At 35.2% G+C, this 24,125-nt stretch overlaps 1 protein-coding gene across 6 annotated transcripts in view; it reads right to left on the bottom strand.

The window, feature by feature from the left end:
- The window catches only part of NME7 (NME/NM23 family member 7), a 320,071-nt gene that overhangs the window by 163,737 nt on the left and 132,209 nt on the right, over positions 1-24,125 (bottom strand). For all 6 annotated transcript variants that reach the window (XM_060133600.1, XM_060133643.1, XM_060133661.1 and 3 more), the window contains 2 exons: positions 8,271-8,335; positions 5,349-5,417 (listed from right to left, as the gene is read on the bottom strand). In XM_060133600.1, coding sequence (XP_059989583.1) covers positions 5,349-5,417; positions 8,271-8,335 — 134 coding nt within the window. The remainder of the gene's footprint in view (positions 1-5,348; positions 5,418-8,270; positions 8,336-24,125) is intronic.

The following is a 24,125-nucleotide window of genomic DNA, read 5'->3' as shown; positions in this document are numbered from 1 at the left end:
CAAGAGACAAAGAAGGACACTACATAATGATCAAGGGATCAATCTAAGAAGAAGATATAACAATTGTAACTATTTATACACCCAATATAGGAGCACCTCAATATATAGGGCAAATGCTAACAGCCATAAAAGGGGAAATCAACAATAACAAAATAATAGTAGAGGACTTTAACACCCCACTTTCACCATGGACAGATCATCCAAGATGAAAATAAATAAGGAAACACAAGCTTTAAAAGACACATTAAACAAGATGGACTTAATTGATATTTATAGAACATTCCATCCAAAAACAACAGAATACACTTTCTTCTCAAGTGCTCATGGAATGTTCTCCAGGATAGATCGTATCTTGGGTCACACATCAAGACTTGGTAAATTTAAGAAAATTGAAATCGTATCAAGTATCTTTTCTAACCACAACACTATGAAAGTAGATATCAATTACAGGAAAAAATATGTAAAGAATACAAACAGATGGAGGCTAAACAATACGCTATTAAATAACCAAGAGATCACTGAAGAAATCAAAGAGGAAATCAAAAAACATCTAGAAAAATATGACAATGAAAACACGATGACCCAAAACCTATGTGAAGCAGCAAAAGCAGTTCTAAGAGGGAAGTTTATAGCAACACAATCCTACCTCGAGGAAAAAGAAAAACCTCAAATAAACAACCTAACTTTACACCTTAAGCAATTAGAGAAAGAAGAACAAAAAAAACCCAAAGCTAGCAGAAGGAAAGAACTGATAAAGATCAGACCAGAAATAAATGAAAAAGAAATGAAGGAAACAATAGCAAGGATCAATAAAACGTAAAACTGGTTCTTTGAGAAGATAAACAAAATTGATAAACCATTAGCAAGACTCATCAAGAAAAAAGGGAGAAGACTGAAATCAATAGAATTAGAAATGAAAAAAGAGAACTAACAACTGACACTGCAGAAATACAAAGGATCATGAGAGATTACTGAAAACAACTATATACCAATAAAATGGAAAACCTGGAAGAAATGGACAAATTCTTAGAAAAGTACAACCTTCCAAGACTGAACCAAGAAGAAACAGAAAATATAAACAGACCAATCTCAAGCACTGAAATTGAAATTAAAAATCTTCCAACAAACAAAAGCCCAGGACCAGATGGCTTCACAAGCGAATTCTAACATTTACACAAGAGCTAACACCTATCCTTCTCAAACTCTTCCAAAATATAACAGAGGGAGGAACACCCCCAAACTCATTCTATAAGGCCACCATCACCCTGATACGAAAATCAGACAAAGATGTCACAAACAAAAAAACTACAGGCCAATATCACTAATGAACACACATGCAAAAATCCTCAACAAAATACTAGCAAACAGAAACCAACAGCATATTGAAAGGATCATACACCATGATCAAGTGGGGTTTACCCCAGGAAAGCAAGGATTCTTCAATATATGCAAATCAATCAATGTGACAAACTGTATTAACAAATTGAAGGAGAAAAACCATATGATCATCTCAATAGACGCAGAAAAAGCTTTTGACAAAATTCAACCCATTTATGATAAAAACTCTCCAAAAAGTAGGCATAGAGGGAACCTACCTCAACATACTAAAGGCCATATATGACAAACCCACAGCCAACATCATTCTCAATGGTGAAAAACTGAAACCATTTCCACTAAGATCAGGAACAACAAGGTTGCCCACTCTCACCACTATTATTCTACATAGTTTTGGAAGTTTTAGCCACAGCAATCAGAGAAGAAAAATAAGTAAAAGGAATCCAAATCGGAAAAGAAGAAGTAAAACTGTTACTGTTTGCAGATGACATGATACTATACATAGAGAATCCTAAAGATGCTACCAGAAAACTACTAGAGCTAATCAATGAATCTGGTAAAGTAGCAGGATACAAAATTAATGCACAGAAATCTCTGGCATTCCTATACACTAATGATGAAAAATCTGAAAGAGAAATAAGGAAACATTCCCATTTACCACTACAACAAAAAGAATAAAATATCTAGGAATAAACCTACCTAAGAAGACAGAAGATCTGTATGCAGAAAACTATAAGACACTGATGAAAGAAATTAAAGATGATACCAACAGATGCAGAGATATAGCATGTTCTTGGATTGGAAGAATCAACATTGTGAAAATGACTATACTACCCAAAGCAATCTACAGATTCAATCGCAATTCCTATCAAACTACCAATGGCATCTTTCACAGAACTATAACAAAAAATTTCACAATTTGTATGGAAACACAAAAGACCCTGAATAGACAAAGCAATTTTGAGAAAGAAAAGCAGAGCTGGAGGAATCAGGCTCCCTGACTTCAGACTATACTACAAAGCTACACTAATCAAGAAAGTATGGTACTGGCACAAAGACAGAAAGATAGATCAATGGAACAGGATAGAAAGCCCAGAGATAAACCCACACACATATGGTCACTTATTTTTGATAAAGGAGGCAAGAATATACAATGGAGAAAAGACAGCCTCTCCAATAATTGGTGCTGGGAAAACTGGACAGCTACATGTAAAAGAATGAAATTAGAACACTCCCTAACACCATACACAAAAATAAACTCAAAATGGCTTAAAGCCCTAAATGTAAGGCCAGATACTGTAAAACTCTTAGAGGAAAACATAGGCAGAACACTCTTTGACATAAATCACAGCAAGATTCTTTTTGACCTACCCCCTAGAGAAATGGAAATAAAAACAAAAATAAACAAATGGGACCTAATGAACCCTATAAGCTTTTGCACAGCAAAGGACATCATAAACAAGACAAAAAGACAACCCTCAGAATGGGAGAAAATATTTGCAAATGAAGCAACTGACAAAGGATTAGTCTCCAAAATTTACAAGCAGCTCATGCAGCTCAACATCAAAAAAACAAACAACCCATTCCAAAAATGGGCAGAAGATATACAGACTGCCAACAAACACATGAAAGGATGCTCAACATCACTAATCATTAAAGAAATGCAAATCAAAACTACAGTGAGCTATTACCTCACACCAGTCAGAATGGCCATCATCAAAAAATTTACAACAATAAATGCTGGAGAGGATGTGGAGAAAAGTGAACTCTCTTGCACTGTTGGTGGGAATGTAAATTGATACAGCCACTATGGAGAACAGTATAGTTCTTAAAAACCTAAAAATAGAACTACCATATGACCCAGCAATCCCACTACTGGGCATATACCCTGAGAAAACCATAATTTAAAAAGAGTCATGTACCACAGTGTTCACTGCAGCTCTATTTACAATAGCCAGGACATGGAAGCAACCTAAGTGTCCATTGACAGATGAATGGATAAAGAAGATGTGGCACATATATGCAATGGAGTATTACTCAGCCATAAAAAGAAACGAAATTGAGTTATTTGTAGTGAGGTGGATGGACCTAGAGACTGTCATATAGAGTTAAGTCAGTCAGAAAGAGAAAAACAAATACCATATGATAACACATATATATACAATCTAAAAAAAAAAAAAGGTTCTGAAGAACCTAGGGGCAGGACAGGAATAAAGACACAGATGTAGAGAATGGACTTGAAGACACAGGGAGGGGGAAGTGTAAGCTGGGACGAAGTTAGAAAGTGGCATGGACATAGATACACTACCAAATGTAAAATAGATAGCTAGTGGAAAGCAGCCGCATAGCACAGGGAGATCAGCTTGGGCTTTGTGTCCACCTAGAGTCGTTGGCTAGGGAGGGTGGGAGGGAGACTCAAGAGGGAGGTGATATGGGGATATATGTATACGTATAGCTGATTCACTTTGTTATACAGCAGAAACTAACACACCATTGTAAAGCAATTATACTCCAACAGAGATGTTAAAAAAATAAAAATAATAGGTAATAGCTAAATTCATAAGCCCTAAGAATTTGAGATGAGGTAATAAATTTAATTGAAAGCATACAAATTGTCATCAAAAATTGTAGCATAGTCAGACAGAAAAAGACAAACATCGTATGATATCACTTATATGTGGAATCTAAAAAAATGATACAAATGAACTTCCTTACAAAACAGAAACAGACTCACAGATTTAGAAAACACAATTACTGTTACCGAAAGGGAAACGGGGGTGGGGAGAGAGATAAATTAGGAATTTGGGATTAACATATACACACACTACAATATATAAAATAGATAACCAACAAGGACTTATTTTATAGCTCAGGGAACTCTACTCAATATTCTGTAATAACCTGAATGGAAAAAGAATCTGGACAAGAATAGATATATGTGTATGTATAACTGAATCACTTTGCTGTATACCTGAAACTGACACCACATTGTAAATCAACTATACTCCAATATAAAATGAAAATTTTAAAAATTTAAAAATAAATTAATAAAAAAATAAGAACACATTTTAAAATTTCTTCCATTTAAGAAAAGAAAGAGCATAACTCTAAAATCAGGAAGCTAACAAGATTAAAGTTCGATAACCTACAGCAAAAGAACACTGGTTCCTCTAAAGAAGGGTGGATCACTACCAGTATGCTGAATGCAAAATATAATATCTCATTATTGGTCTTTACTATGTAGGGCTAAATAAGACAAAGGCTCAGGTCATTTCTTAAAGTAGGTTGAAAGGAAAGGGCATAGAGAAGTGAGGAGAAGGGAATCTAGTTTCATTGTCAGGAATAGTGAACTTTATGCAAAAAAAAAAAGCCAAAATTCTCTATAAAATAATGTGGGGGATGAGGCAGGCCACCAGCACAAACGTATCTAATTTGATAAAAGGCGAAAGAAACTAACTTTGATTAAATATCTATCATGTATTATTTTAAGAAACAACATTCAGTTTATCTGAATATAGTCTTGTTTTCAAGAATGAATTTCACTGCCCTCTAAACAACTCCCTTTAAGTCTAACCATTTCTTCAGTCTCTATCGCATTGTCAGATGATTCTATCTGCATTTGTAGCATTAAGTAGACACTAACTACCGCTATGAAGTTACATTAAGAACTATTTGCTCTCAACTTTTTAAAGCATTTTGGACAGTCTTCCACCCTGAGAATTTTATAATGTTCATAGATAATATCAAAATGTGTCAATATCTCAGCAAAGTGTTTTTTTGATTCCTGTATATTTTTGTTTCATAAATGAAGTAGCATCATATTTTTAAAACTGACCCAGTGGCTCTGAGGGATAAAAAATGCCTCAGTCACTGGTATGATCAGTTGGCAATTGGCAGAATCATGAATACTTCAAGCAATACTTTCATGATTATAAATTATACTGAGATCTACAAGATTTGAGATACACAAGTTGTCTTCAGTACCAATGCTTTACATTTATTTTGATACTTACGTTATACTCAGACACGACTCCTTTATAAATTTCATAAAACTCTTCAACATTAACTCGATCCATGTTGAACTATATTTAAAAAAAAAAAAAACATAAGCCAACCAACACAACAGAATGAGCCACACTTTGCACTCAACATTTATGATCTCTTGGATATATTTCCTTTAAAATGTAAACCTTGAACAAATTAAACAATCTTTGAAGAAAAAGTGTTAAAGTGTTAAAGTTCAGATCATCAATAACAAATTATTGTTTATTAAAAATAAAAAATTATTTATAACATTTGAGTACTTAAATATATCAAGCATTGTTCTAGGTCCTGTAGGTACATCATCTCAGTTAATCATAAAAATCACCCTACAAGGTAAGTAATGTTAATAGCCCCCATTTACAGATGAGGTGAAGACTCAGAGGGGTTATGTAGCCTTCAGTACTTGGCATTCCATCTTAAGCAGTTTGATCTCACTGACCATACTCTCAACCACTACACTCTACCTCGCTGAATAAAACCTCATTCCTGGTACAGAAACGACGTATGTATCTATACAATGTAATGTTGTTTATCGATAGATTAGTGGCACAAATAAGAAGCACAGGGAGATCAGCTCGATGCTTTGTGACGACCTAGAGGGGTGGGATAGGGAGGGTGGGAGGGAGGGGATATGGGGATATATTTATACATATAGCTGATTTGCTTTGTTGTACAGCAGAAACTAACACAACATTGTAAAGCAATTATACTCCAATAAAGATGTAAAAATAAATGAATAAATAAATTAAAAAAAAATTTTTAAAAGAAAAGTTCTTCAAATTTTGCAGAGGGGGCTGGAAATAATACCCTTTTCCTCCCAAGCATTCAGAAAAATCCCTAGTCTGGCTCATAATAAAGCACTGACACCATTCATCTGGAAATCCTACTCCTCTTCAAAAAGAATTGTCAGAATATGCTAATAAGGTAAACCTACATGAGTCATTCTTATCCAGGCTGGATTCAAACTCAGAAATAAAATTTCATTAAGTTCTACCATCTCAAGAACCAGAACCTTAAATTTTTAAAAAATAGCCTCAGACTTCCCAATTTTGTTTTCCTCCCCACTTTGCTTCTTTATTGTTGCCAGGATTGAAGATCACTAAGAAGTTTCTGTCTACCAAGACAACAGTTCAAACTAGGAAGATTTATTTTCATAGGCAACATAACTATTACAGGGAGGGAATTTTGTTTGATTTCAGTATATTATTTGATATTCATACAAATTCTTATATTACTAACACCATGAAATAATAACAGAAAATATAATTTATTAAATACTTAGTAACTTGTACTGGAAATTCTACAAAGTATTGTGTAGGGTTATTTCATTTATTCCATGAAATAATCCATTGAGGCAAATAATATTCTCATTGCCTAGCTGAGAAAACTGAAGATAAGAATGCTTAAAATCTGGCCAAGTTCACATACCTAGAAAGCAGAAGACACGTGATTCAGAAATAGAGCTTTCTGATTCCAAAAATCACAACACGATTGCCACTAAACTACCATGCCTCCCCCATAAGTTCAATTGATTCTTTTTTTTTAATTATTTTTTTTCACTGAGCACCTACTATGGACAATCACTATTCTAGGTTGTAGGCCTAGAGTTAGATCAATGATTAATTCTAAAATTTCCACAAGGATTACTACTTAAGGAGGCTTAGGTCCTATAACCCTGCGACTACATCACCAAGCTAATACTTTGAGAACATTTTGGCTAACAATTTCATTATAGTCCTGGCTAAGATTCTTCAATTACTAACTTCCTCATCAGTCTCCAAGTTGTGCCTGATAACTCTGTAAACTAGCTGATATTTCTGATCTTTTCTCAGCTTATTAACGTTCCCACCAATCTGGGATACAAAATAGGCAGAACCTCAGTTAGTGTCCTGACCTCTGATCTTGGGTGATCCTAAGACTTCATAGAAATCAAAAGCAGTTCCTTTTCAGAAAAAGAGCAAATAAATTATATTGGTAAGAAAATTCTTTCCAAAACTGGCATTTCACTGTCATAATAATGCAAACTTTCTGGCCTTCAAAAATTGTAAAATGTAAAGACAGACTAATTAAAGATGATTTTAAACCCTAAAACAACACTAAAAAAATTTTTAGAGGTATAAGTAATAAATCGATAGTGGAAATAAAATGGAATCATTAAAAAAATCCCCATTAATGCAAAAAAAAGAGGAAAAATGAAACAAAAACAAAAAACAATTGTAAAATGTAAATTATTTGATTCCTATAATAATTTGTGCCCAATTTATCATCAAATGCACTGATAAGTATAGCACAAAGATATAGAAGGACTCTAGAAATTAATATTGTTTCTTCAGTGAAGGGTTTCCTAAAAATGTGCCAGCAGGGCAATTTTGAATGATTGTGGGCTCCGGAGATCCAGTGGTATGACTGCCGAGAGAGGGGCTGAAATGTGCTAACTCCAAAGAAGATCCTGAGGGAAACCCCAGAAACCAGCAAAGGTCCTGGGAAAAATCTGAATTGATTCTCTTCTTAGTCACAAATCCAGACAACAGAAAATTCATTATAACTACTTAGCTTAATTCTATATTTTGTTTGGAGGAACTAAATGTATTGTTTCAGTCTGCATTTATTTTGCAACTAAAGTTCCAGGAATTACATAAACCTGCTTTATAAGCTTAAATTAGATGTACCATTAGAATATTAGTTCTCTTAGTGAGAGATTATATAGGTAAAGTCAGTTCCAAAATATTTTTTTACTATAAGGTTATCAAGTTCAACAAATATATCTTTTTATTTTTAATGCATTGAGTTCACAAGTACACAGAGAAAATTCAGTGTAAAAAATTTTCAAGCATACTTCAAAAAAAAAACACATTTCCTCAGTAAGTTATGACCCATTGCAAACTACCTACCATCTGCATAGCTGAAATTTCAAAACCTGCATCTCGGATAGCCATCAGAATCTTTCCCAGCAGTCCTGAAAATACAGAACAAATGAGGGCAAAAAATATAAAATTTCTAAGGCATTTTAGTTTCAGAGAAATGCAAATTTTCTATATCAAATTACTTTGCTTACATTCTATAGGAAGGAATCACATATTTCTGAGGGAAACTAAACCCCTAATACTGTAATCCCATTTGATTCACTTAGTAAAGTGCTTCAGGAATACCAACAATGATCTTGAAGATTAAGCAAAAAACTTTTAAGTTACTATTGCCTGTAAGGACCCTGAGGGCTAGTGATGTAAAGAATATGAAAATCAAACAATTAAAGTAATATTACCAAAAAAAATGAAATGTTCAAGTACCAGATACAGAAGGAGTTCACAGGAGCCGTTCAAAGAAGGAGAAATATCAAATTATAACTGAAGAGGGGAACAGAAGCTTCAAGGGGATATGAGAACATGAACTGGCCCTTAAAGGCTATAGGTAGATGGCATTATATAGGGACAGAGGTATAAAAAGAGACAAGGCATAATTCTGGGAAAAATGTGAATATGTGTACAGAATAGTAAGAAGTCAAAAAAGAAAAAGATAAAAAAGGAAAAGAGATTTAATCCAAATTGATAAAGGCCTTAGATATCAACATGAGGAATTTGGTCTTTATCCCACGAATAGCAACATTTATAATGGTGTTTGTAGACTCTGGAGGTCTAGAACTGATTTTTTAGATTCCATTAGTCTCTATAAAAATCTCCTAAGTTTCTTTTTTTCAAGTGAACTAAAATTCTCTCTCTCTCTCTCTCTCTCTCTCTCTATCTCTATCTCATACACACACACACACACACACACACACACACACACACACACACACACACTCCATATTCTGGATCATCTTGATGTTCACCTAATAACCCCAAAAAAACAAGTAGTATCAGTGCCCGAATGTGCATTTTTATTTACTATCTTACTGCTGCCAAATAGGCTATTTTAATTGTAGCTGGCTGAGGGATGAAAAAAAAAAAAAAAGACAAGGACAGATCTATTTCTTAAATGATATGTTTGTACCAAGTGAAGGCCAAATGATACCATAACATGCTGTAGAAACAAAGGTTTCTCAGAAGTTTCAAGAGTAGAATAGGCCCGGTGGTGCAGTGGTTAAGACTTCAAGCTCCCAATGCAGGGGGCCCGGGTTCGATCCCTGGTCAGGGAACTAGATCCCACATGCATGCTGCAACTAAGAGTTTGCATGCCGCAACTAAGGAGCCCACCTGCTGCAACTAAGACCCAGTGCAACCTAATTAATTAACTAAAAAAATAAAAGAGTAGAATAGGTCTGTGTCAAACTCAGAGCACTTAGTACCATATTCACGTTGAGCTTACTGATTACCAGCAAACATCTTTTGTCACATTAATGTTAACTTAAATTTTATCCATTTTATAGTTTTGTTTGTAATGAATTTGTAAACTGTTTTAGTTATACAATTTTATGTGCAAGCATTTATATTTAGTTGTATATTTAAGTTACATTATAATTAAGATATTTTATGTCAACACTGGGAATTCATGAGAAAATTTTTCCTTCAAAAGAAACACTGCCAAAAAAAAAAAAAAAAAAAAAGAAACACTGCCAAAAGAAATGGATCACTGAAAATGTTGAACAGGAGAATACAGGATAAATACAGTATTTTAGGAAGACTACTAATGTAATAATAATGGGCAAGCTGGTCTGAAGAAAAGAATAAGGGATAGAAAGAATAGCAAAGGCCGTTGAAGTCATCTACTGTGCTGACTAGACTTGGATGGCAGTAGTAGAGAAATAAAGAAGTAATGAATATAAGATATTTCCAAACAAAAAGTAACAAGACTAAAGTAACAAGACTCAAGTGAACATAGAGTGGGAACATGAAGGAATAAAGGTTTTGAGTCTAAGTAACTAGAAGAATGATAGCACTTTTAAGAAGAAAACAAGCTAAGAAACCAAATTAAGAAAAAAGTGAATGATTCTGGACATAGAAACAGAATTTTAGAGCAGAACGCTAATCAGCATTTGAGAAGACAGTATATCCAACGGCAATAAAAATCATCAAGGAATGAATGAATAAACTCCCTACACTACATTGGTAATATGGGGTTGTATTCCAATAGACAGACAGATACAATGAGGCTACAGAGAGGTTAGAGCTGAAGTGATGAGAATAGATGACTACTTGTTTGACAAAAAGAAGGGCAAAAGCAAAAAAAGGGAGGAATGAGTTTTGAGAAAATATCTAAAGTTTGGGGACATGTAAAAGAATACTTGCAAAAGAATAAAGAAGGAAAATATTACAGTAGTATCAAAAGGAGGAGGAAATTCTTAGAATACAGGGATAGTTAAGAATTAAAGGAGATTAAGCACCTTGGAACTAAGATAAATCCTTTGGCTTAAGCAAGATGGTATGATGATATTAAAGAAAGTCATATCAACAGAGTGTTAGGAAAGAGAAGTTACATAACCTATTAGTAATCTGTACCAAACACTCAGATGGCATAGGACACAGGAATGTTAACCAAAATTCCAGGTCTTTTATCAATAGGAAAAGTATAGACAAAAGTTAGGAAAGAAGAAAGTAAATTAATTATTGGGGGCTGAGCCCTTTCATATGAAGTTATTCCACTTAATCCTTAAAGCAATACACTAAAACAGGGGCTACCATCCCACCATAAGGTGAGAATATATGAAGATTTGGAGAAGACAAATAACTTGCTCAACGTTACAAAATTAGTGGGTCTCCAAATCTCACTGTCTTTCTGCAAGTTTCAATAGAAAAACAGGAATGTGTATATGAAAGCCTGATATGTAAAACTCACTAGACAATATAACCCCCTGAGGCAAGGGCCGTGCTCATTTTAGGACTCATTTTATCTCCAGTGACACTAGCAAAGTGTCTAGCATGTAGTTAACAAATATTGTTCACTGAATTACAAAGTTAATAAAAGAAATAACCAAAGGAAAAAAGTCACAGCTCTCTGACTGATCCAAGTCTGAGAAACTCTAAAGCTCTTCAGAGCACAATTAGAAAATACCAGAAAATTGTAAAGGAGTAATTAAAATTAGAGAAGGGAAAAAAAATTTTAATTTTTTGGTTTAACAGTTTGAGAGAAAAAGTTCATACTGGCCTCATGGCACATACAAACATTAATCCTAATGAATTCAAGGTAAATGTAAAAAAAATAAAGGCAATTGATTAGAAAAACATATAGGTGATTATATTCATGATATAGGTAGCCTTTTAAAAAGGAAAGAAAAAGGTTGGTTCCTTGGTGTAAGCTTCAATTCCAGCTCTGGATAGACTCACCCTCCTCCAATATGCAATCTTTTTTCATATCTTTTTCCATATATTTATTCCTTTCTACTTGGTCCATTTTTCCTCTCACCCTCACCATCAGTCCACCTTCTAAGTCTTTCCTCAGTGTCTTCTGAAGCCCTGAAGTATTTTGAACAGTTACCTTTATGCCCTCAGTCTCAGTTACCCCACCACAATCTCTCTTACTTAGAATTTAATCTTCATTTACCTGCAATCGTAGCAGGTTAAAGGCTTGCCTCCTTTTCCCCCTTGCTATGATTTAAATTTTTGTGTGCCAACCAACTTCATATGTAGCCCAATATGATGGTATTAGGAGGTGGGGCCTTTGGAAGGTGCTCAAGTCATGAGGCTGGAGCCCTCATAAATGAGATCAGTAAAGGCCGAGATTTTAGATGGATTAATAAAACAAGATCCAATTATATGATATTTATAAGAAAGCAAGTTTAAATATGAAGACACAGGTAGGCTGAAAGTAAATGGATGGAAAAATATATACCATGCAAACAATAAGTATAAGAAAGTTGTAATGATTATATTAATTTCAAATAAAGTAGAATTTATGGCAAACAGTATTACACAGATAAATGTCCCAAGAGGCATTGGGAGACAATACTTTAGACAGAGAGCTAAAAGAAAACGGATATTCACGGCAAAAAGAGCACTGAGCAAAGGTACAGAGAGGTAAAACAACATGGTTCTTTTGATGAGGGGAAATGAGACAGAAGAGATCATAGGAGAGGTGGTAGAAGCCACTGATAGAAGGACTTCTGGACCACAGACGGAGGTTTGAATTTTACCCTATAGGCCAGAAGTTCCCAAAACATTTTGGTCTCATGGACCCCTTAGCTCTTAGAAATTATTAAAGACTCTAAAACACTTTTATGTAAATAGGTTATATTGATAAATATTTGTTGTATTAAACAGCAAATTTTAAAATATTAACTTAAATATAACCAAAAAATTTACATTTTAACATAAATACAATTTTTATGAGAAAAATGACTATTTTCCAAAACAATAAAAAAATCAGTGAGAAGAGAGATATTGTTTTACATTTTTTAAAATCTCTAATGTCTAATTTAATGAAAAGCAGCTGCATTCAACTTTCAACCTGCTGTTATGTGTTGTTTGCTTAAAGTATATTTAGTTGGAAAATGGTGTAGTATTTTAATAGCCTTTAATATAATTGTATATATTCTTCTTCACTTGACAAGTGGTAGTTTCTTAAAAGCTCACTGCAACATATAATTTCAAACTTCTACCAACGACCTTTTTTTTAACCCTGTTGCATTAAAATCCACTGGTCAATCTTGTACTTTGTATAAATCTTTTTTTTTTTTTTTTTTTTTTTTTGCGGTACGCGGCCCTCTCACTGTTGTTGCCTCTCCCGTTGCGGAACACAGGCTCCGGACGCGCAGGCTCAGCGGCCATGGCTCATGGGCCCAGCCGCTCCACGGCATGTGGGATCCTCCCAGACTGGGGCACGAACCCACGTCCCCCGCATCGGCAGGCAGACTCTCAACCACTACGCCACCAGGGAAGCCCTTGTATAAATCTTTTATCCATGCATGATTTTATAACATCATACACATTGATCATTTGGAAAATATTAGTTCACTGAGTTATGCAGATCTTCCAAATGCTGACTCTCTATTATACCACATCAAAAGAAAAAAAAAATCCCATTTGTTAAATACCACCAACTTCATCAGAATAATCTAAGTATTGGAAAGCTGTTGAGTTCAAGGTGGTGCATACAGTTTTCCAAGTTCCTAACTCTAATTTTTATTTGTAATTTTATCTTCTTTTGGATTTTTTTCTTGGGCAACAACTACTGTCAGTTGTCCTTTCTTTTAAATGATAGGCTTATTTTAAAGAAAATGCCAGCCAAACATCCATATCTGAATGACCATAGTTTGTGAGTCATTCTTTCAAGTAAAAATGGTATTCTATGAAAAAGGCATTTAGTTCAGCTCACAACTCAAACAACTGTACATGTGCTTTTCCTAAAGATAGCATTATATTTCAGTATGTATCAAAAGTGCTTCATGTATACTTCCCACTTCTTCACACAGAATATTAAAAATATTTTGACTTGAGGGTAAAAAATTAATAAAATTAATAATTGTTATTGTTTCATCAAGGACACTCTTAAGTGAAAGTGGCTTTTTTTCTGCAAATGCAAGATGGTTAAAAACACACTACTAGTACACTCTGCTGCCAGTATCCTGCTTTGTTCTAAGACACCAGCAGTTTTACCCACTGTTGCTTCTGCACCATCAGTCCAAATGTCAACATATTTTAAAAGGCAAATAAATTCTTAGTACTTATGAGATTTGATCTCAAGGATGCCTAAAAGAGGTCTTATTTATTATAATAAAGAAAATATTTTACATGATTACATAAGAATCCTGATCTAAAAAAAAAAAAAGAATCCTGATCTAAATATGAAAGTAGTATTTAGCTCTATGCATTAACTAACACAAAGAGAAATGTACAATCTATATCTATTCTAAATCTATAATCATATTAAACTATGACTTGTGGGATGTAACATTTGAACAGAATAATTCTATTCACAAATAAACCAATAAAATTATAGTCCAAGCAGCACTGACATTGTGCCAAGAACAGTCAGACCTGAGTCAAGGATACTGCTTTTTTTATATTCAGTTGGTTATGTGCAGAGGCAGGACAGAGAGGCATTTAAGAAACCTGTTCTGTGTTTAACAGCTTGAAATGACGAAGTGTCAATAACCATAATCCTTTACTTTGTTCTAGACAGAAAATGTTCAGGTGACTGAACAAATGACAATAACTATGTAAATGAAGTAGCAAAAGAAAAAGTAAAATTGCATGCCCCACAGCAAACATGTTCAAAAGGGTCAAACAAAGCAGATGGCTTATTTTATTTGGCTGGTGTTTGCATAGTTAATTTGTTTTTTAATAGTTTGCTTAGAACTCCATGAATGCTACCTAAATGTTTCGAGTGTCAAATCACCTCTCCATCTCTACTCTTTCACATACTTAGTTCATATCCTGATACCTTTTATCTGAATTGTTCTAAAGCCTTTTTAATAAGTGGCCACCCTGTATCCAATCATCAATATCAGACATCTATTACTTTGTCTTTCTAAAACCTCTTGCTTCTCCTGGAATTAGGAGCCCTCATTCTCTTTTAGGAAAACTAAACCATTTGACTGGAAAGGGAGTTGCCATCTTCTTACGTGACCCTATAACCATGGGCCTCAGCCAATGGTCAAAAGGTGGACACCAGACCTAAACAAGGTCAATCATAGCACTCTGCTCCCTGGGCAAAATAATTCACCCAGGAATTGGCCTAGAATTGGCACAAGCCAATCAGAGTCCTTCCCTGGAATTTTTTTTAGCTAGAACAGGGGAGAAAAAAAAGTTCTTTCCAGTGTGTTTCTAAGTATATGAGTCTTGCATTGCTGGAAACCCAACCTCTCTCTCAAGGTGCTGTTAAAAGCTAATCTGCAAGCATGAAATTGATAGTCAAGAGAAGCACATATGAAAGCCATAGAGAACAAGGATGTTGAACAAGTCTCCCTAAGCCTAGCTCGACCCCTATTCTTCTTCCAGCCCTAAAATGAGACAAACAGGGAATTCAAGTTGGGTTTCAACCAGTTGTACCAACAGTGTCCTCATTAAGCCCACATTTTTATGTAGGATTTTTTATATAGGAGGTGACACACTGTACCCCGAGAAAGAAAGGTTGTAGGAGAAAGGGTGGAGAAAGAAGAAACAGTACATTTTGAAAGCTGTGGTATTCTTATGGGTGTTGATTCTGACAAAAGAATTACAATCAGCAAATATCCCAGAAAAAAATCCTATGAATAGCCAAATGATCAAAAACTGGGATTAGAAGATCCCTCTTTCTGTCTATAAAGTTCATAAAGTGATCATGGTTGGAGAGTGGAAGAAAAGTAACTGACAATAAAATATTCAGGTACATTGAAGTTCAAACAGTATTTTTAGAAATAGCAGACTTAACAGTTTAAATAAAAATAGACTTGCACCAAGTAATGGAAACAAAATTGCAAGGCAATCGAATGAAACAGGCACTTTAACATTCACTGGTATCAATAAGATAAAAAGGACAGTAAAGGTTTTCATAATATAACATGGTTTGCACACTTGGAAGAAAACAAATGGGCACCAGGCTTATATGCTCCAGGATGGATGCACAGGTACCACATAAGGTACCCTGGGTCACCCAAGCAGGTATAATGAGGTGCTAATATAATGTCTAAGGCTTTTTTAGGTATGAATGCAGCCACATTATTAGAGTCTTGAGGATTGGGAAAAGCTTCTCCCAAGAGTTACTGTGAAAATCTGGCTTGAATTTAAAATGGAAATAAAAATGGATTTTTTTCCAGTTTTAAATAAATACATAAATTGAAGTACAGTATATATTTTTGAGAATCCATTTTTTTCTCCCTCTGACCTGTATCTGGTCAGGGTAAATGAATCAATGTTAACAGATCTGCCTTGATTTGGCTCTGTTACCTATCGTCATCCCTGCAAAGAAGGCCACTTAGACTGAAAGGCAGCCCTTATGAGTTGAAATAGGATTATATTGCTCATAATAACCTTGAGTTGAAAACGAGTTGTTCTCTCTTTCTTTGCAGCTGCCAAAGAGGAGTAAAACCTCCCACAGTGTGGCACAGAGAGGAAGACCATCAACAATGACTACATATGAGATATTTGGCCAGGGACCAAGTGTGTCAATTTACTCTCCAGGCCACAGATGTAAGGGCTGGTAAATAATCCAGTCTGAAGAGACTTCTCCTTTGCCTATCTCAGCCTAACCTCTCTATGGTCTCAGTTTCTTTCCTTGTCTATAAAAGATGGTAATGCCTACCTCATAGAGGTTTTATGAGGATGTAATGTGTCTGTATATGTAAAATTCTTAGAACAGCCAGGGGCATACAACAGCACTAGTAGCTAATGACAGCAGCAGTAGAGTAGTACCAGAGCCAAGAATAGCCTGAGTTAGGATGCATAGCTTTGCTTATAGAATGAGCACGAATTTAATTTTTAGCCGTACTGTTAAAATGCAAGCATTTTATATGTCTCGTTTCAAAGAGAATATTGTGTAACCGGTACACCGCAAGGAGGCTAATGCTAGTGCCCAGGTCACACCAAATGAGATAGCTGCAATGACTGATGAGAAGCAGATAACAGGGTCAGGGCAATACCCAGCTACAGGCACAACAGGGCCTGGCAAACCCACCGGTTCTCAGGAGAAGGAAAGCCACTGTTGTCTAAGCCAGCAGTGCCTGGCAAACATTGCGATACAAGTTAAGGGAAGCAGAGCAAGAAAAGAAGGAAGAAGGGGGTCCTTACACAGCACTTGACAAAACAAGGCCTCTCTCTCCCACTACGAACCCCTAGAAATATTTGAGGTGCACTTTGTAGAGCGCTCGAGCCCTATCTTAGATGAGCGTGTGCATCAGTGAAACAATTTCTGTAGATTCATAAGGAATATGTAAAACTTTAAGCAGAATTTGAAACAGAAAGTTTGCCTGTAAAAACCCCTCCCAGGGGAAAAATGACAAGATAACACTTTATATTATGTATTACATCAGATTTTTGAAATAGGGACTTGGTCCAGTGGTTGAGAATCTGCCTGCCAATGCAGGGGACATGGGTTCAAGCCCTGGTCCGGGAAGATCCCACATGCCGCGGAGCAACTAAGCCCATGTACCACAACTACTGAGCCTGTGCTCTGGAGCCCACAAGCCACAACTACTGAGACTGCGTGCCACAACTACTGAAGCCTGGGCACCTAGAGCCCCTGCTCCACAACAAGAGAAGCCACCACAATGAGACGCCGTGCACTGCAACAAAGAGTAGCCCCCGCTCGCTGCAACTAGAGAAAGCCCATGCACAGCAATGAAGACCCAATGCAGCCAAAAATAAATAAATAAATAAATTTATTTTTCAAAAAAATATAATGTAGCAGGTATTCTCATAGACATGCAACAATATTTAATTGTTATCCTCTTTCTGGAGGATAAATTGGGATTTACTAAAAACTTTAAAATGTTTTTATTTGATGTAAGAATTTCTTGAAATTATTCTAAGGATAACTTAGGTGTTCACAAGGATTTATATAGGAAAATGTTAACTGCAGAATTATTAATAATAAAAATTTTAATTATAAATAATAAAACAAGAAAAAGATAAAGAAAAGTATATTCCTATAACTGACTATTATTCAGACTTTAAAATTATGTTTTCATAGATTATCTAATTGTGCAGAAAAAATTCAAAATACAATGTTAGGTTTAAAAAGTGCAATATAAATTTATATAAATTGGATAATTCCAATTCATTTTATAAAACTAGTATTACCTTAATATCAAAATCAGAGTACAAAAATAAAACACACATCGATAACCCTCATGAATACAGATGCAAAGTCCTTAACAAAATATTAGCAAATAGAACCCAGCAATATATAAAAAGAACTATAGTTCTTTTGGACAACAAGTGTTGTTAAAAAAATATATATACCAATGTCATCTGCTATATTAAAAGGCTAAGGAAGAAAAATCACATAATCATATCAATTGATGCATAAAAAACATTCAAAAAAATTCAACACCCATTCATGATCAAAACTCTTAGAAGAAAACTAGAATAGATGGGAACTTCCTGAACTTCATAAAGAGCATCTACAAAAACAAAAACAAAACAACAACAATAAAACCACTACAGCTAACATTATGCCTAACAATGAAAGACAAGAATGTCCATTCTCATTGCTCTTATTTAATACAGTGCTGGAAGTTCAAGCTCCTGCAATAAGGCAAGAAGAAGAGAAGGTGAGAGGAAGGGAAGGGAGGAAAGGGGAGGAGATGGGAGGGGAGAGGGGAAGGAAAGGGAAAGGAAAATGGGAAGGGAAGGGGCAAGCAGATCAGAATGGAAGAAATATAAATCTCTTCATTTGCATATGACATAATTATCTAAAAAAAGAAAATAAACTACAAAAAATATTCTAGAACTAATGACAGATTTCAGCAAGGTTGCAGGACGTAAGATAAACATACAACAATCAATTAATTATCTCTATATTAGAAATAAATAAGTGGACACTGAAATTAAAAGTATAATACCATTTATAAATAGCTCAAACAGAAAAAAATTACTAGGTGTTAATCTGACAGAACTTGCACAGGACTTGTATATGAAAACTACAAAATGCTGGATGGAAGACCTAAATAAATGGAGAGTCATATAGTGTCTATCATTTGGAAATTAACATAGTACAGATGTCAGTTGTCCTCAAATTGATAAATGGGTTTGGCACAATTCCTATCAAAATCCCAGCAAGATATTTTGTAAATACAGACAAGATTTTCTTTTTTCTTTTTTTTTGGCCGTGCTGCATGGCTTGTGGGATCTCAGTTCCCCGACCCTGAACTGAACCCAGGCCCCTGCAGTGAAAGCCCAGAATCCTAACCACCAGGTCACCAGGGAACTCCCTAGACAAGATTATTTTAATATTACAAGGAAAAATAAAGGAACTAGAATAACAAACAATTTCCAAAAAAAGGTAGGAAAAGTCAATCTACCCAATTTCCTGACATATTAGGTAGCTATAGTAATCAAGACTGTGTAGTACTGGCAGAGTGGCACACACATAGATCAATGGAGCAGAAGAGAAAACCAAAAATGAATATGCCCTGCTGATTTTTGATAAAGGTACAAGAGCAATTCAGTGAAAGACAGATAGCCTTTCCAATAAACCCACTGACATGGCCGTACAAGGAAAGTTAGGAAATACAGTCTCTGACAGGACAGTCACTTATCAGAAACAAGCCTACACTGTAGAAGAACAAATTTAGGAAGAATAGCTAGTCTTCTCTCTCGTGTGTATTGTACATGCTAGTCATATTATTCCTGCAATCCTCCGAACAGCCCTATGAAGAAAGTACTATTATAATGTTCATTTTATAGATGTTTACTTTCTCTACTAAAAGGTTAAAACAACATGCCCAAATAGCTAGTAAGTAACAGAACTGAATTTTAAACACAGTTGTGCTTGCCCCCGATGATCTGAGATTGCTAGATTACAATAAAATAGGCAAAATATTTAATTGGTTTGTATAAATCATTCAATTAAATAATTCATGTATATTAAAGAGTTCAGAACATACCACCCCAAAATATGTTGCTCTGGTATACTATTTTGACTTAAGGCAGCGTATACAAGAAAAACACTGACCTTCCTTCCTTTTCTTAAAAGTGAGATAAAATTCCCATAAGAAAGTTGTCCTCCCTATGCCAGAAGGAAAGCAACATTCTCATTACTAAGGATAAGAAGTTGAGATCAAGAGAATTCTATACAAACAGACCTTGTTAAAATAATTCTTATCTTCCTTTAACCTCCCCACATAGTTTAGTCACTTCTCCACAATAGGCACTATTGTCTCTCTTTTTTTTTCAACCTAATATAAAAGCAAGTAGGTTTTTTCTATTTCTTTGGGTCTTCATTTCCTTATGAAGGAAAACTTGTATTAAAAACGTATTACAGGGCTTCCCTGGTGGCGCAGTGGTTGAGAGTCCGCCTGCCGATGCAGGGGACACGGGTTCGTGCCCCGGTCCAGGAAGATCCCACATGCCGCGGAGCAGCTGCGCCCGTGAGCTATGGCCGCTGAGCCTGCGCGTCCGGAGCCTGTTGCCCGGCAACGGGAGAGGCCACAACAGTGAGAGGCCCGAGTACCGCAAAAAAAAAAAAAGAAAAAACTTGTATTACATAAATTTGTATGCTTTTCTCCTGTTGATCTATCTGTCTCATGTCAATTTAATTCTCATGCCCAGCCAAAAAAACTAAGAGGGTAAGAGTTTGCCTCTCCTACAATATACAAAAAAAAAATTTATTTATGTGTGCTACTTATATTTTTTGATCTTCTGAATATATAATGTAAAACCAGTAACAGAAGAATATAGAATTTTTATCTAGTAAATTTTGGATTGTTCAGAAGATCATCACCCAACTTACTGATTTTTCAATTTAAGGTTTCCTTCCTTCTTACCATTTTGAAGCTTAACAAATTTGAAGGAAAAAAGACAGGAAACAATTGATCATTTTACTATTTGTTTGTAGTTCTAGAAAACTGTTTTATAGAGAGAAAATAGTTAAGAGCAAAGTTAAGTTGTTAACAAGGTAAATGGACAATATTCTTCAAAATTATGACAAAATTGGTTTTCACGTTTAATAATCTAGTAGTTTCAATTTTGCCACCAAAAAATATTTTCTGTAGAAATAACTTATTCTGATGTTAAGGTCTTTCCTGGAGTTGTGATATCTTCCCTTGATATTATAATATCTATACTCTACAGTAAACTGTACACTTGAAAGCAACCTTGCAGCCAATGAACCCACCCTTATACTGTGGAAAAGCCTGAAAAACACCTTTACTATGAATGTTAAACTTACTCCTTGCAATAATAAGGTATAAACATCCCAAAACAAGACCTTATTCAAAGAAATGAGTGCCCATGAAAAGGACGTTTTGGTGAGCAAAACAACTTACAAAACTCAACGTTAAAGAAGCAGCCAGTGTAGGAGTGTTCCCTTTTCTCCACACCCTCTCCAGCATTTAATGTTTGTAGATTTTTTGATGATGGCGTTCTGACTGGTGAGAGGTGATATTGATGGGAATGCAAAATTGGTACAGCCACTATGGAGGTTCCTTCAAAAACTAAAAATAGAGCTACCATATGATCCAGCAATCCCACTCCTGGGCATATACCTGGAGAAAACCATAATTCAAAAAGATACACGCACCCCAATGTTCATTGCAGCACTATTTACAATAGCCATGACATGGACTATGTCCATCAACAGAGGAATGGATAAAGAAGATGTGGTACATATATAATAAAATAATGCCATTTGCAGCAACATGGATGGACCTAGAGATTGTCAGAGAAGTCAGAGAAAGACAAATATCATATGATATCACTTATATGTGGAATCTTAAAAAATGGTACAAATGAACTTATGTACAAAACAGAAATTGAGTCACAGATGTAGAAAACAAACTAATGGTTATCAAGGGGGAAAGAGGGGAGACATAAATTGGGAGACTGGGACTGACATATACACACCACTAGATATAAAAGATAACTAATGAGAACCTACTGTATAACACAGGGAACTTTATTTGGCTCTCTGTAGTGACCTATATGGGAATGGAGTCTAGAAGAAAGTGGATATATGTATATGTATGGCTGATTCACTTTGCTGTACACCTGAAACTAACACAACATTGTAAATCAACTGTACTCCAATTAAAAAAGAAAAAGCAGCCAGTCTGTTGTACAAGACAACTCATCACAACCTGGATGATACGCTCCACAATACTGATACTAAATAGGGGTGGGTGAGATATAAAAATGGCGGATTAAGAAGTGTCAAAAGAAATCTTGCATTTTACTTCGGTAGGATCTGTGAAAGAAAAGTTTTAATCTTGATACAGCCAAGAATGCATGAACTATACATAAACAGATGTTGTGTTTAATATTAATAACCAATTTAAATCAAATTGGAGAAATCTGATTTCTTTTAAAATTTAAATCTAATGAAATAAAAGACATTTTAACTAAAAAATAGGGCTGGTGTGTCATTAAAATGTAATTAGTGTAAAGCCAAGTTAAAGCTAGAGATTATAAGAGTTTAAGAGTTTAATGTTCAATGCCAAAATACAAAAGAAATCACAAGCATTACTGAATTCAACAGAAGGAATTTAGTACTAATCCTAGCAAACATGCATAACAAATCAATTTAGGCATAAAAGCCAGGTGGAAAAGCTTTCTGTTTCCTAGACAGCAATATGTTACTAGGCAATACCACTTCACTGACAATCTTCCAGTAATTTTTAATCCGATGAAAAGATAAACCCACAGATCAGTTTGGCTTCAAATGTCTGTTACGATTTTTTGCTGGCTAGTAAGCAAAAATATTGTAGAATCACATTAAACCAATTGCAGATGAGAGTCTAGATTCAGCAGAATTGTTAAACTGAGAGCTAGTAAGGCACTTAAGTCTCAAAGGATCTCAAATTAATTCATTAGCTGATCATAATTTATTCCAGTAGCAAGTAGGCTTATAAAATAGAGACCTAATTCATCTAATAGCATTGCTGATTCTGCACTTGCACCACACACCCAGATCTAAAATGCACATTTTCCTTACCAATGTCCTAACAACCACAATCTGTAATTCCTTACAAAGCAATAAAAAGAGTAACCAATATAGCTTTACAGATGTACCCACAATATGGTAACTTGGTATATTAAAATTCATCATAACGTAATTAAGTGAGTAGAAAATAGTAAAGGCAGGCTCCACACCAATGCAGGAGCAACAGAGAAGACCCACAGGATCTAAAATCTCCAGGAAAAGGCCACCAATAACCCCTCCTTACTGGGAAGACAAGGATGGGCTCAGCATAGCAAAGGAAGCCAAGAACAGCTAGCATGGCTGAAATAAGAGCACAATTTTAAAACAAGCACAGTCCAGGAAAAACATAATAGGGTACCAGGATGACAAGGGAGAAAGTGAAAATTTAGTATTAGGCAAATGGGTCATCAGAAGCCCAAAGTTAATGCCAGGTTACCACAGAAAACAAGTTAATCACACAATCACAAAGCAATGTTACGTTTTTACAGCACAGGATACTGCCAACTTCTAGGTAGGGGGAGATCCTTCCTAATTTTAAAATAGGCCAGCCCCTCTTCTGGAGGGTGGAGTAAGCGCAAGTCCCACTGGAAGTTGACTTCATGTTTGCAGGAGATTTTTATGAATTATACAAGTGCTATACATGTTATAACTCATCAATGGAAATCTGTTAGTTTTATAGGAAAGCACAGTGAAAAAGACTGAAAAAGTAAATCAAAACCATGGATCCATAAACTCTAACATGAACAAAACAAAGCAAATCTTTTCCCTTTCTTAAAATTAGTTCTGTTGTTTTGTATCTTTTTTCTAAAGACATATAAAGGAAAAGATTCTCAAAGCTTGTCTTTTGCACAATTTTCAAAATTATGAACATTTACTTTCTTTATTCCGGTTATCCAAAGTCACAGTTAAGGAGATCACAAATTTAGACATCTTACTACAAGAACATGGTTTCTTCTGTTGATTTTAAATGGCTCTGATTTCCTCAGCTGGCAAGACCTACATTGTCACTCACAGGCTTAAAAACAGACGTAATGCCACAACATGGGCCACAAATTTTATATAACTCTTACTCCTCGTCTGCTGGAAGCACATACTGTATGCACTGGGTATGGGCCTCCATTTTTGTTCTATTTTCCAGCATGTCCTTATGTAGGGGGCAGCTTTGCCATCTAGTGGTTCTCAAAATGTGATCCCTGCATAAGCAGCATTGTCCTGACCTGGGAACTTATTAGAAATGCAGACGTACCGAGTCAGACACT

Source organism: Lagenorhynchus albirostris, chromosome 2 (assembly GCF_949774975.1).
Source record: "Lagenorhynchus albirostris chromosome 2, mLagAlb1.1, whole genome shotgun sequence".
In the NCBI taxonomy this organism is placed as follows: domain Eukaryota; kingdom Metazoa; phylum Chordata; class Mammalia; order Artiodactyla; family Delphinidae; genus Lagenorhynchus; species Lagenorhynchus albirostris.
The sequence above is the reverse complement of the archived record's forward strand: the minus strand, read 5'-3'. Positions and strand labels throughout refer to the sequence as shown.